The sequence below is a fragment of the Nelumbo lutea genome, chromosome 4 (assembly GCF_056320005.1).
Source record: "Nelumbo lutea isolate HS-2025 chromosome 4, American lotus-T2T, whole genome shotgun sequence".
NCBI classification, from domain to species: Eukaryota; Viridiplantae; Streptophyta; class Magnoliopsida; order Proteales; family Nelumbonaceae; genus Nelumbo; species Nelumbo lutea.
The window spans coordinates 9,406,877-9,420,546 of NC_142687.1; the positions used below are offsets into that span (position 1 = coordinate 9,406,877).

Genomic DNA, 13,670 nt, shown 5'->3' on the forward strand with positions numbered 1-13,670 from the left:
TTGACCCAATTATTCACAGAACCCTCGGATCCTTACCCTGTAGACCTTCGGCCCCTGCCTCCACATCCTCAAATCCTCTCAATTCCATTTTTTCCCAAATCTTAAGAACCATTTAGGTTCATTTTCACTCAGATCCAAATCTGGTTTGCTTTTATAGTGATTATTCAATCACTTTAGGTGGTGTCGGTTCAGTCTTCAGTGATCGATGGAAAATGAAACCGAATGGATTTGAATTTTTACGCAGATGGTGTTTGGTTGCCAGTTGCCACAGTGTAAAAGTGAAGCTTCCCACTCTGTTTCTGTTTTGAAACTCTTTCTTCCATCAAACCTAGTTTTTGCTCTCTGGAACTCTCCCTGCTCTGAAATTCTCCTGGGTTACTTCTGTTTCTGCTATGAAACGTCCTCTTCCTCCGGCCTCTGGCAGAGATCCAAAGAGGACTACAGTTGCTGCATCCAAACGTACTCTTCACCCACACCACGACTACAGTTGCTGTCTCTGTAATGAAGATGCAACGAAACTCCTGGACTCAAGTTCCAACGACAGAGAGGTCAAGAAAACTTGAATGGGAACCCAGTTGCCCTGTGCCATGGACAAGAACATATCCTCTGCGCTCTGAGATGGTGGGAACGCCGGTTGAACCCAGTTGACCATTGCAGCGCTAAGAAGAGGTGCGAGCTCCGGTTCATTGTCGTTTGGTACCAACCTAGGGGAAGGAACAGATGGAAACTTCTTATGCTGGTGAAGAAGCTTGTGGTGCGGAGGCTGAGCAGAGAAGGTAATGTTTTGTTCAAATATGATTGAGATGCGCTGCTCGTCTTGAAAATATCGTGATTTAATACAGTCCACAGATCCGCAACGCCGATGTGAAGTCTTCATCGTTGGAAACTTAGATTCTCTGCTCTACGGTGGAATGCCGACGCAAGTGAGATATCCAAAAGAAATAGTAACTGATCGGAGAAGGGGGAGAACCACTACTGCTGTAAGTTGCAGTGGCAAGTAGGAACAGATGAAGGTGAAACCAGGGAGGAAGAAGAATAAGAAGGAGAGAGAGAGAGAGAGAGTCCGTCGAGTTTTGAGAAGATGGAGTTTTACATTGATTTTATTGGTGGTAACTTTCCACCGATTTTCGATGTAAAACTTGCCTAAAGTGGAGTTTGCACTCATCTACGATGTAAAATAACATCTCATCCAAATGTTAGCAAAACTGAACCGGAGTGTAAAGCTTACCCCGGTTCACATTTACACCTCAAACAAACGCGGCCTTAGGTTCTGTCTGACCTGCTTTGCATAGAAAGTAAAGACTGAGGGCTTTCTGGGCCTGTTTCCATAAAGTACAGCATACAAAGAGAACAGTGCTTAGCCATTCAATTCTAATAAACAACAAACAAAATGACATTTTTTGTTCATGAACAATATGGGACAACATTCTTGTGCATAAAATTCCACCAATAAGGCCATAACCCAATGATGGTCCTGACTATCCGAGGTCTCAGGAGGAGCAGACTGGAGATGGACCTAACCTTTGGAATTTGTGTGCATAAAATGGCCACTCTCAGGCTTGAACCTGCATTCTCATACTTACCAGCCCAAGATTTTACCATTGCACCTAGAGTCGTCCCTGCATAAACTTCCACCAATGAACTATCAAAAAAAAAAGAATTTTATATCATGTTTCTCCCTACATTTTGTTCTAGAAAGACCTTCAAATGGTCTAAATCTTAAGAGGAAGAAATTTAGGTATTGAATCCATGGTTTTGTAAATCCAAATGGGCAATTAGGAGGTATGGTAGGGAAGGAAGAGCAAAGTAAGCCTCCTCAATTAGAATTTTGTCATGGAACACCTGTCATTAAAAAGACCCTCTCTTCAGATAGGTTCAAAATATAGCAAGGGGTAATAAATTTGATATTATCTTAAAAGAAGTCCGAATTGCAATCAGTGGGCATTAACCTATGTATGATATTTGGGGATTGAATATCGGGGAATGGTTGGCCTTATCAGCCGAAGGATTGGTTGGAGATTGTCTAACAACTTACAAACCGAGAATCGTAACTAAGGTGGGGGAAATGATTGGTTATTTGCCGTCTCAATACGATTCAAGAATGTTAATGAGGGAGGTGAATTGGTTCTTTCTAATGTTGATCATCCAAACAAGGATTAAGAGAGGCTGCTTGCAGTAGGAGATAAAAGGGGCTTACAGAAATTGGGGTTTGCCACAGTTACAGAGAAGAGTTAAAGTGATGAGGCATAGGAAGCATATGGAAGGGGTCATAACAATGGAATATCAGCAGCAATAAGAAGTTTTGGAAATTTTATTATTAGAAATGCCCTCATTGATTCACCATTATGTGGCATTTGATCTAGTTGGTCGAATGGGCACACACTTATCCAGAGAAAGATGGAGTCTGGATAGTTCCTACTCACAACTCACAAGAGAGTGGGAGGAGAATCTGTTGGAATTGATTCAAGAGACTCTGATTAGTCCACAATCCAACCAGAATCCTACTTCTACTGGGGATTTCATACAGGATTGATATCAAGACCTTTTCAGTTCGAGAAACACCATGGTTACTCAAATTTTGCAGCCATGATGGATTAGTGGTGGAGGAACACCATGGTACCCTGAATTCATTCTTTTTCAGAAAATTGCAAATTTTAAGTTTTAACAAGTTAGGAGTTAGAAATTTATAAAATGAAGGTTTTCATGAACATTGAAGATATAAGAAAGTAAGAGGAAGAAATGCATTGCTAGATGGATTAGAGGAATCCAGGTCACCTAGGGAGGAGGGGTTGGTTATCTTTGTATTTTTATGATAAAGTAAAAGAAATTTTATTAAAATTGTTGATAGTTCAGATAGTGCGCCAACAGCTTTATGGGCCCAATTCTCTTTTATGTTTTTATTTCTTTTTATTAGGGCTGTTCATAAGAAGGCCCAACCCAACCAACCCGGACCGACCCAATCCGAGTCAGCCGGGTTTTCATCAGCACCGGTCGGTTTCGGGTTGGGCAAATTTATAAACCGAACTATCGGGTCGGTTTTTATTTCCTTGTGTAAAAACCGAAACCGAACCGAACTAGTCTTCTACTAGTTCGGTAGTTCCTAGTTTCTTACTTAACTAGTCTTCTACTAGAACTAGAACAGCCCTATCTTCTAGTTCCTACTTAACTAAATTGTATCTATCCTAGTTTCTATAGTCTTTTTATGGTGAAGAAGATGATGACATGGACAAAAGTAGCTTCTTTTTCAGCCAAAGAAAGGAATCATAGAAGGGGATTAGAAGTTTCAGAAATAAGGAAACTCTGGAGCTCAGTGTGGGAAAGGAAGTCTTATAGCTTCCTTCCTCTAATAGCAGATCATGAAAAATTCCCTGCTTTGAGTGGGCTCCACTACAAAGATAAAACTTAAAAACCGCATGAGAGTTGAGAGCCCTTCCAATATGGCATCTAGATTTGAGTTCACATCTGCCCCACATAGAACGCGCCTCAACTCAAAGACGATTGAGATGTGCTGTGGGACATTTTTTGGGACGCATTCTGTGGAGGGTAGATGTGACTTCTCTAGATCAATGATCATCACGTCAGTCTTATAACCACTGATAACACTTTGAACCTAATACTTTTTCACAAAAGTAGCTTATTTTTCAGCCAAAGAAAGGAATCACAGAAGGGGATTAGAAGTTTCAGAAATAAGGAAACTCTGGAGCTCAGTGTGGGAAAGGAAGTCTTATAGCTTCCTTCCTCTAATAGCAGATCATGAAAAATTCCCTGCTCAATGACAGGTGGTGGTCAACAAAGGTCTGAACAGATTAAGGTTGCTTGCTTACCAGGGAAATACAAAAGCTTTTTGAGTGGAACAGGGGTTAGTAAGATTGACACTGAACCAAAGGTGAGACAAGTTTCAGAAATAAGGTTTGACTACAGGAGCAAAACCGAAACCGACCCAACCCGACTCAAACCGACCAGGTCGGTTTTGCCTATCAGTGGGTTGGTCTCAGTTTCCACCTCAGGTAACCCGACCAGGTCGGGTCGGTTGGGAAAACCCCAGTAAACCGACCCAACCCGACCCGTGTACAACTCTACTTTTTATGTTCTTTTAGTTGTTGGGCCTAAGCCCACTTGTTCTTTTTTTTCATTAGCTTGTGGTCCCTTTGGTCCAGCCACCCTATTAAGGGATGTTTAGTCTTTTTATTTACAAAATTAAGTATGGATACAATTGAAGGAGGCAGCTAAAGAACTTTTTGGCATCTCCCATTATTGTTATCTTCTTTCATCTTCTTCACAAAGCCCTTGTTCTCTTAATTTTCTAGCAATCTTTCTTTGATTTTTCAGTTTCTACTAAAATAAAAAGATTAAGAAAGTCTAAAAGAGATTACATCAAAAACAAAAACATGACAATTGTTCTCCAAAACAAGACAACCAACAACAACATTCACCTACTTCCTAGAGCATTCCCTAAACAATCCCAAAGATTTGCTTAGATGCTCTTTGGTATCTTTGAATTTAAGATGATACAGCACATGGCATTGACTTGTTTGGGCTTGCCTCAAGCCTCAAGGGGCTTGGTCAAGGATCTAGGGGCCGACCAGCAAATCCCTAGGCCCATCCACTTAACTTGACAAGGTGCACGCCTAAGCTGAGGCACAAGGCTCACCAGGCATGCGCCTTTTCAAAAGGGTTGCACCTGGGCCTAGGCAAACACACCTTGCAATGTGTCTCACCTATGCGCCTAGGCACGTCTAAGGTGCACCTTTTTAATCACTATAATTCTTTCTTCCTTTCTTTAAAAACTCCTTAGCACAAAGCAAAAGTGATTAAATTCCATAAAACCTTCATTCTTTTACCACCTCTAACATTAGGCCAAACAGAGAAGGTCCCATTCAACTGAGATGCCTCTACCATTGGAATCTTGAAAGTCAGAGAAAAGAACACCTAGATGAAACCTACCGTGCTGCACTTACTAAACCTCATCACCCTGCTATAAATTGTATTCTCTTTTTTCTTTTAATAATATTTTCTTTGGTCTTCATAATAATCTTAATCTCTTATTTTCAAACAACTGCTAATCTTATGGTCCTTCCCTTTTTCTTCTTTTCTTTTTCTTTTTTTTTTTTTTTTTTTGAGAACATTGCAATCATTGTGTACAGTTGTTTGTAGCACGAGATCTAACTTGTATACACTTACACTCTTGTAATATAATTTACAGTATTCAAAGAGTTAATAAAAGAAAGGATTCAAGGAATTAATATAAAATTCTATGATGTTAAATGAAATTGAGAATTGATACGGTAACTAACAGATAGAGGAATGAAGTAAATAGGAAGAATAAGGGAAATAAAAAAGTGATAAGATTAAATAGTTTTTTATCATAGGTGTTTAGTTTCCCTTGAAGTTTTGAACAATCACAAAATTCCACTGAAATATCAGTAAAAATTTTCATTTCAGACCAGGTCTAAACATGGTTCAAAATCAATTAAATCCTTGGAAACACTTTAACATAATGACTTCAGCAGAAGTTATTGCCAACAATAGATAATACGCACCATGTTCATTTTTCCACTTCAGCAATAAAATTGAGAGTTTGAGCACAGCAAGTTGCTCATGTTCAAATTCTGCCCAAGTGATGATCACAAATAAGGACAATATAACTGATGAGAATTCGGGTAAATATCGCAGACCAAGCTCTTTCTGAACAATAAATAAGCAATTTGACAGTTCCATAATGGGTTCAATCCCACCAAAGCAGTTGCAGTAATCTGAACAAAGTTGTAAAAGAGTTTCCAACATTTCCAAGGCACATAACTGTGCTTCATTGACCTTCTGCAAACATTGATTTGAGATTTCTTAATATAGAAGAGAACTTGCAATTAAAATAGTCATTCAAGTATGTGTAAAGCTAGAAAACATAAAATCTGCTAATATTTCAATACATTTCAGCAGAGAAAAAGGAGTATCAAAGAAAAGCTTCAGAAACATACCAAATTAATTTCAACCAACTGGCTCAAGACCACAGTAAATGAATCCACCAGATATTTAGCAACATCAAGGATCGTTTTTAAATCCTGTGAAAATTTTTCAGAGTATGAGCAGCAAAAGTTGCAACTGTATATAAGGTTTTGATTTGGGGGCATGGGAAATCACATGAGGGACACTTTTCTTCTGTCAGATCGGAATATACCTAACCCCCATCACCACCTTGTATTGGCATAGGTCCTATCTGACACGAATTCATTGGTCCCCCTTGTTTGATTCCTCTCTTAGCATAAATTTCGTAGCAGAAATCTAAAAAATGACATCAAAACAGATTAAGTCAAGACTTCACTAAAACTTAGAACACAAGAACCACTTACTTCTGCATTATTGCGAGGAAAAAATTTCAGGCAGCCCGTTAACAGCTTGACAACAGGCAGTGCTTCAGAGGGAAACGAGCAAGATAATGACGCTACCGACAGGATCAATTGTCTGGTGAACAAGGATGATGAATCCGAAAAGAGCATTCTTAACACCGAAAAGTTCAAAAAGGGCCCTAAAAATTTACAGACTTCCGAGACTCCCAAGCGCTTATTCTGCACAATAAATAAAAGCACCTGTTGTACAAGTTCAGTATGGACTTCGGTTCGACAAGAAAGGACCTGCAATGCAAATTCCCAAATTATGTCAATCTTCTTCATATATTGATTAACTAACCACAGATAAAAAGACTCGGTTTCAGACCTTAACGAACGGGTGAGTCTCTGGAGAATCAGACCGCCAAGATAACTCGCTCTTTTCGAATGAGAATCGAACAAGAAAACCGATCCCTTTAACAAAAATATCAACGAAACGCGAGTTGCAACCTTCGAGCGCTGATTGAAGCTCTAATAATCCACGAGAAACCTCAATTTTTCCATCTCTTACTAGACGACATAGCTCTCTAATTGATTGATCGAAAACAGAAGTTGAATTGGAATGCAGGCACTGAGAAATGGCATCTCGTCCGGAATCGGAGTTAACGTCCAGGTGAGAAGGAGCTGAACGAAGCTTTTCGAATATGGAAATCACTGCAAATTTCTGCAATGAGGGTTGAGGAACTCGGATTTTCTCCAGCAGGAGAGTATACGAATCCATTTTTCGGTTTGAGAGGGAACTTGGAGTTGGACTGTTGGACTAGGAGGAGAAACAGAATCAACATAATAAAAGCGGAAAAGGGGTGGGAAAAGAGAAAAAGGACAAGTTTTGTGGCGGGCTGGGCTGGGCTGGCCTCATTGGTGTCTCGTGGGCTGGGATAGGCTCATAGGCCTAGGGCTCTCTTTTATACAAAACTCGGCCACTATTTGGGCTTTTCTTTTCCCTTTTTCCGTTTTTTTTTCCTCTTGCACAGCATTCCCAATCACCTGCCAACAGAACACATTCCAACTCCTCATCAACATGATCTCGTATCGCACATTTCATATATGGCGAGTCCCACTTTTATGGTGGGTTCCGGTCTTATGATGAGATGTGCCCTGTTAGATCAGGTTAGTAGATGGTTGGAACGTGTTTTATTGGCAAAAGATCTCAACTCCTTATTCAGGCCTCTCCAATCTCAGTCCAACTGGCAGCAGCAGCATCAGACATAAGTCATGCCCTTCTGCCAGGGACCAAGGTTTGTTTGTCAGATTTTTGCTTTTAGTTTGGAGCAGCCTTAACAGCCTTGCATTGAGAATATCTCCCTGCTTATGTGCTTTATTTCATGGGGACATACTCCCAAGGCAAGACTGTAAAAGGTGATTGGAACAATGTGGGAACGGGATTGCCCTGAGGGAAGTAAGGTTTAGTGGGGTGTGGAACCAAATGATGAGACTCCATATTGATAATAAAATACACAAGGCCTGCACCTTTTTCAATGGAGCCATGAATTTATTATTAGAATGCAACCTCCTCGTTGGTTCCGCTTCTACAGCTCGCTGAACAGCCAAAGTGTTGAGGGTTCAGCTAATCCGAATTCAAGACATCCAACATCTGTTGAGAGAACTCGAATCTGCTGCACTTGTATGCGCTGCACTATCCATGCACTTTTAATTCAAGCTGTGACAAATGTCCTTCAACAAGCTCAATTGGAGCCTTTGAAGAAAATTCGGATCTGCTGCGCTTGCATACTCTCCACTAGTCATGCACTTGCAATTCAATCTCCCACGTCCAAAGAGCCGGTCCCTAGTGGTGTCAAACTTTACCAAGTTTGAATTCAAGCTCGGATCTGACTTGATTATATTTTATTGATTTGAACTCGATTCAATTAAATATTTGATGAATTTGAATTTAGCTTGAAAGTTTAAAATTAATATATTTTTATAAGTTTAAAGATAAATTTATTTTTAGGTTTCAAGATTCAAACCAAATGTAGCATAGGAAGTACTAATGGCTGACATCGGGATCTTCTTCTATCTCTATCTCTCATTTTTTGGTGTATTGGCAGGTTAGAAACCAAATCCAATTGGAATAAAACTCTAATTATTTAAATAATTTTTTGATCAGGGCATAAGAATAAAACTCTAATTGTTCAATTCGTTTGCAGACCTACTAAATCCAATTGAAAAACCCTTTTTCAATATTGAGAAGGTGAACCTTTAAAAAATACACCAAAAAAAGAGGTAAATCTTTAACTTGTAGACTGTTGTAGTTACAATTTTTACTTCATAAACTCATTGAAAATATTGAATCTATCATCCGACAATAAAACTCTACAAATATGAAATATATGCAAATCGAATTACTCTTCTGCAATATTGTAAGTACCAAGTACTTGCACGTTTTATCTTTACTTCGTATGGTTTCAAAATAAACATGCCAGCTAGAGATTGCTGGTAAAGTCTCCTGCCAGTCGTTGCCATGTAGGGGAGAACTACTATCATCAGCTTTGGAGGATTCTTGGCAAGACAATAGTGTTTTTTTTTGGGGTTTTTTCACGTAGGAGAAATGTTATATTTTGTTAGAAAAAGTATCATCGTCCACTATTTTCAAGGACATAACTCTAGAGTAGAGAATACAAGGGGCTTAAGAGTCGAGGCTCAAACAAAAAACATATGATAAATAGATTAGCAAAAATAAAGCATCAGTTTACCATTACCAACTGCACAACTCCGTACGTCTTCAAAACCAAATAAAGGTTTCAACCCTCGATAAAACTAGCATCATTGGGTTTTCTTGTTTTTTTTTTACCTTTTATTCTAATGTATTCTTTGAGGGGTCTGCTCATATCCCTCCTCCCAGTGATCATTAGTAAAACCTTTAGAACAAAAGACTAGTGGCCTACAGTGCATTTGTAAGGATGAAAAATAAGAATTCTCATTATGGTTCTAAACATAAGAGAATTCCCATGGACACTCCCTTTCACATCTTCATTAAGCTAGTAGGTTATTGGTGAATTTTGTAAACCTTTAGACATGATGGAATCCTACTGAGTAAGCAGGTACGAAAATGGCTGGTGTATGTAAATATACATGCTCACTAGAATGGAGGGGGTGAGGGGATTCAGAACCGTAGGAAAATGGAGGACTGAGGTGGTGATCGAAGCTATGACCTTCAAGTTTGAAGAGGAACGGATCAAAGGTAAGGAAGCACTGAAGATTAGAGAGAACAGCAGGGCAACAATACTGGTACCAGAGGAGGTCACAGTATGGATGAAAGGCTTTATAGACGGGGCTATCAACTCCGGTAAGGTGAATGGCTGGAAGAACTCAATGTCAGTTCCAGGCAAGAAATATGTAATTGAACTGAAAAGAAATTGGAAGGGGTGGTTCATCATGGTGGAGGAGTTCATTGGAAGAGCTGGGAAACAATTGCTTTGTGTGCCAGAAGGAATAATGCAAAAAGGGTGGAGGATTTTTGTGAAGGTGTTGCAATCCTTCCTTGTAGCAACAGAAAAAAAAAAAAAAAAAGGAGTGGAGGTTACTGGTCAAAACTCCAAAGACCAGGGTCGGAAGGATCAGGAGGAGTCAGTTTCGAGTGGAACTACTGGGAGTACAAAAGCTCAAAATACCTCGACCGCTGGTGTGGTGGTGGCTTGTTCTCCTGTGCATCGAAGAATTCTGGTGGGAGAAGGGACGGATGTTTGGAAGAAAATAACAGTTCTGGTGGCTGACAAAGAAGTGTCATACTGGAAGAATGTGTTGAACGCAGTAGCCGGAGAGATTGGAATTGGAAACGAAGCATTGTTGGTTCCATTTACAGACTCAAAAGCCGTTTTGGATGTTGGCGACCAAGAACTAAGCTTCAAAGCTGTAGAGGTGGACGGAGGTCTGATACAGGTCCAAAATTGGAGTCCCATCTGTAATGAAGTTGCAGTACAAGATGGTTGTGTTCGGCTGAAGTTTGTAGGTCTCCCCTTCCACCTTTGGCGCGAATCTATTCTTGAACATATAGTATAGAGTTTAGGAGGAGTCTTGGTGGAAGCTAATAAACATAGCTTAGTCTTCGTCAAGGTAAATGTGGCTGGGATTAAGCACGAAGATATGCCTAGGTGCTTCGAGATATGCTCGGATGAAGTTTGGTATAAGGTGTGGATAGCTACATAAGTGGAACAAGCGTAGTGGGGAAGAGGGCCCAAGGTTGAAGACGATGAGCTGGAAGGGTGGTTGACACGTGGAGGGAAGAGAGTGGGCGGTCAAAAAGGGGTGTAGGTGGAATTTAAGGAATGGTTTAATGGGGTTGTTGGGGTAACCCAAATGACAAGTCATCTAATTAAAGGAAATAATTCAAATGTTTTTGAAAAGATTAAAGCTAAGGTGGGCTCCTTATCTTTCGCTGACGTGGCAAAGAAGTGAAGTGGCCCTGCGTGCAGTTTGGTTCGATCTGAGCTGGTCGAGTTGATAGGAGGGTCAGACGGGCCGAAGGATAAACCGGGGATGATTTTAAGTGACCCATGTGACAACTCAAAGGGTCATGTCGGTCGGGACAAGGGAAGGAGTTTTGGACGGATGGTAGACAAAAACTTGGGTCTACATCGTCCCAAATAGTGAGGGGTGCTAAGATAGGCTCGCATCAACAACAAGCAACCAAACAAGGGAACCTCCAGGGGGTCCTGCGCCATAACAGTGAGGAGCAGAGACCAAGGCAACGCTTCTCAGAGAAGCCAAATCCAAGGTACACAAGGGACAGAGCTGAAGAGAAGGAGGAAGAGGATGAAGGATGGGTACTATGTAGTGTAGATGAAGAAGATTTAGAAGACGGTACAGATGATGGTACCAGTATTGACAGCATGGACGATGAAGGCGGCTACGATGTAGGTGACATGGAAGAGTGGAACATTGCAAGGTTGTTTCAAGGGGACTTAGAGAAGAAAGGGAGGCATGAAACTGAGTGAATTTAGTTTATGCTAGTAACGAGTCTTCTATGTCCTTTGTTACAGATTCTGTTCCCGTTTCAAGTCTTGCAGCCCATGTATGTGCAATCAGTCAAGGTGGTGAGACCTCTAAGGCTTTGGGAAGGGGATTGGAAGTTAGTGGAGAGGTGTGGGAAGGAAGGTATAGAAATAAGAAAGTTTGGGAGATTATTGAAAGAATATTTAATGAAGTTGAAGGACATATAAATTGGAGAGAGGGTGGAGAGGAGAGAAGAGGGGAGGGAAGGAAAGGAGGGCGGGGGTGGAAAAGATAATATAGAATGCACAAAGGAGGTGGGGGTAATTATCATAAGGAGGAAGGATGGAGAGGAGAGAAGAGGGGAGGGACCTCAGGAGAGAAGGGAAGGAGAGAATGATAGGGTTGAAGGGGAGTGTGTAGGACGGGTAATTGGGGGGGGGATCTAAGCAAGAGGATTTGATAGCAGATTTTGTAGGGAAGTTGGGATGCAAATTATAAGATTCGAATGTGCTAAAAGATGGTCTAAGAAGAGAAAGAAGGATGTTAGAACAAAGAAGATAAAATTGAGTGAAGTTGAGAGATTGAAAAGAGATGTCGAATGTGACAAGAATTTCGAAGCAAAAGGAGAGAGAAGGAAAGAGGGAAAGTAGTGGTCAAGGGTATAAGGGAAGTAAGAAAGAAGTGAGAATGAAGATATTAAGTTGGAATGTGAGGGGGATAGGAAGTGCGAGGAAAATAGAAACAATAAAAGAGGTTCGACCCAGACATTGTTCTATTGCAGGAGTCCAAGAGAATGGAGTTTAATAACAGGTGGGCAAGGAGTGTATGGAAAGTCGAGGGGATTAGTTGGGTGGTTGATTCCTCTTGGGGTGCTTCAGGGGGGATAGTGACAATGTGGAAGAGGGAAGTGGTTGAAGGCTTGGAGGAATTGATTGGACGATACACAATTTTCATGAAGTTCAAATAGAAGGAAGATGGATATGTGTGGGTGCTTACAAATGTCTATGGACCAAATGACTACAGAGAGAAAGGAATTGTGGGAGGAATTAGCTAATGTAAGAGGACTGTGGGAGGGGCCTTGGTGTGTGGGTGGTGACTTTAATGTGATTAGATACACAAAGGAAACTAATAAGAACAATCAGAGGGTGACAACAAGCATGAGGAAGTTTAATAGGTTTGTGGATGCCTTTGAGCTTAAGGAGATACCATTGGCCTAGAAGACATTTACTTGGTCAAATCTCCAAGCTAGTCCCATATGCTCTAAGTTGGATAGGTTCCTGTTTTTCTGTGGAATGGGAAGAACACTGGGGAACTTGACATCTAGAGCTCTACCTAGGGTGACCTTAGATCATTGGCCCACAATGTTATGCAAGGAAGAGAGAATGAGTGGAGGACTTGCCTCATTTAGATTTGAAAATATGTGGTTACTCCATCCTGGGTTACCAATAGAGTAAGGGAGTGGTGGAATGAACGTAACCCATTGGTAGAATGGGAGGGGATGAGATTTCATAAGAAACTACAATTTTTGAAAATAAAGATCAATGAGTGAAATATCTTGGATTTTTGGAGGTTAGAAGAAAAAAAGAGAGATTTAATGGACCAACTTGAAAACCTTGACTCTAAAGAAGAAATGGGAGAATTTGGAGAGGAAGACAATGAACTAAGAAAGGTCTTGAGAATAAAGTTAGAGGATTGCCTACATAAGGAGAAAATATGTTGGAGGCAAAAATCTAGATGTAAATGATTGCAAGAGGGGGACAAGAATATCAAGTATTTTCATTATTTGGCAGATGAAAGAAAATGGAGAAATTTTATCTCCAAATTGGTTGTGGATGGAACTGAGTTAACTCAACAAGAGGAGATAGTTGGGGCATGTGTAGAACACTTTAAATCCATTATAAGAAAGCCTGTAAATGGAATGGTGTGGGTAGAAGGTTTGGATTGGCCAGATGTAGGGGGATAATAGGAGGAGTTTGGAAAGGAACTTTGACTTGGAAGATATTAAGGAGGTTGTGTTTTCTATGGACAAAACAAAAGCTCCAGGGCCGGATGGGTTTATTATGGCTTTTTATCAGTACTGTTGGGATATTTTGAAATATGACATTTTAATGGTTTTTGAGGAATTTCATAGGAGATGAATTGTTAATCCAAAGGTTATTTCCACTTTTATAGCTTTGATTCCCAAAAGGAAAGAAGCTTCACATCCAAGGGACTTCAAACCAATCAGTCTAATAAACAGCCTGTACAAGATTATAGCAAAGGTATTATCTTTGATGTTGAAAAAAGTATTGCCAGACATAATTGAACACAATCAAGGTGCCTTTGTAAGTGGAAGATAGATCACAGATCAAATCT

At 40.3% G+C, this 13,670-nt stretch overlaps 1 protein-coding gene across 1 annotated transcript in view; it reads right to left on the reverse strand.

Annotated features, from left to right (window-relative positions):
- The window catches only part of RST1 (ARM repeat superfamily protein), a 94,265-nt gene extending 87,099 nt beyond the window's left edge, over positions 1–7,166 (reverse strand). The window contains exons 1-4 of the mRNA XM_088982878.1: positions 6,712–7,166; positions 6,348–6,629; positions 5,976–6,059; positions 5,541–5,817 (exon numbers count right to left, since the gene is read on the reverse strand). Of these exons, the coding sequence (XP_088839004.1) occupies positions 5,541–5,817; positions 5,976–6,059; positions 6,348–6,629; positions 6,712–7,104 (1,036 nt within the window). The 5' untranslated portion in view covers positions 7,105–7,166. The remainder of the gene's footprint in view (positions 1–5,540; positions 5,818–5,975; positions 6,060–6,347; positions 6,630–6,711) is intronic.
- Positions 7,167–13,670: the final 6,504 nt, after the last annotated feature.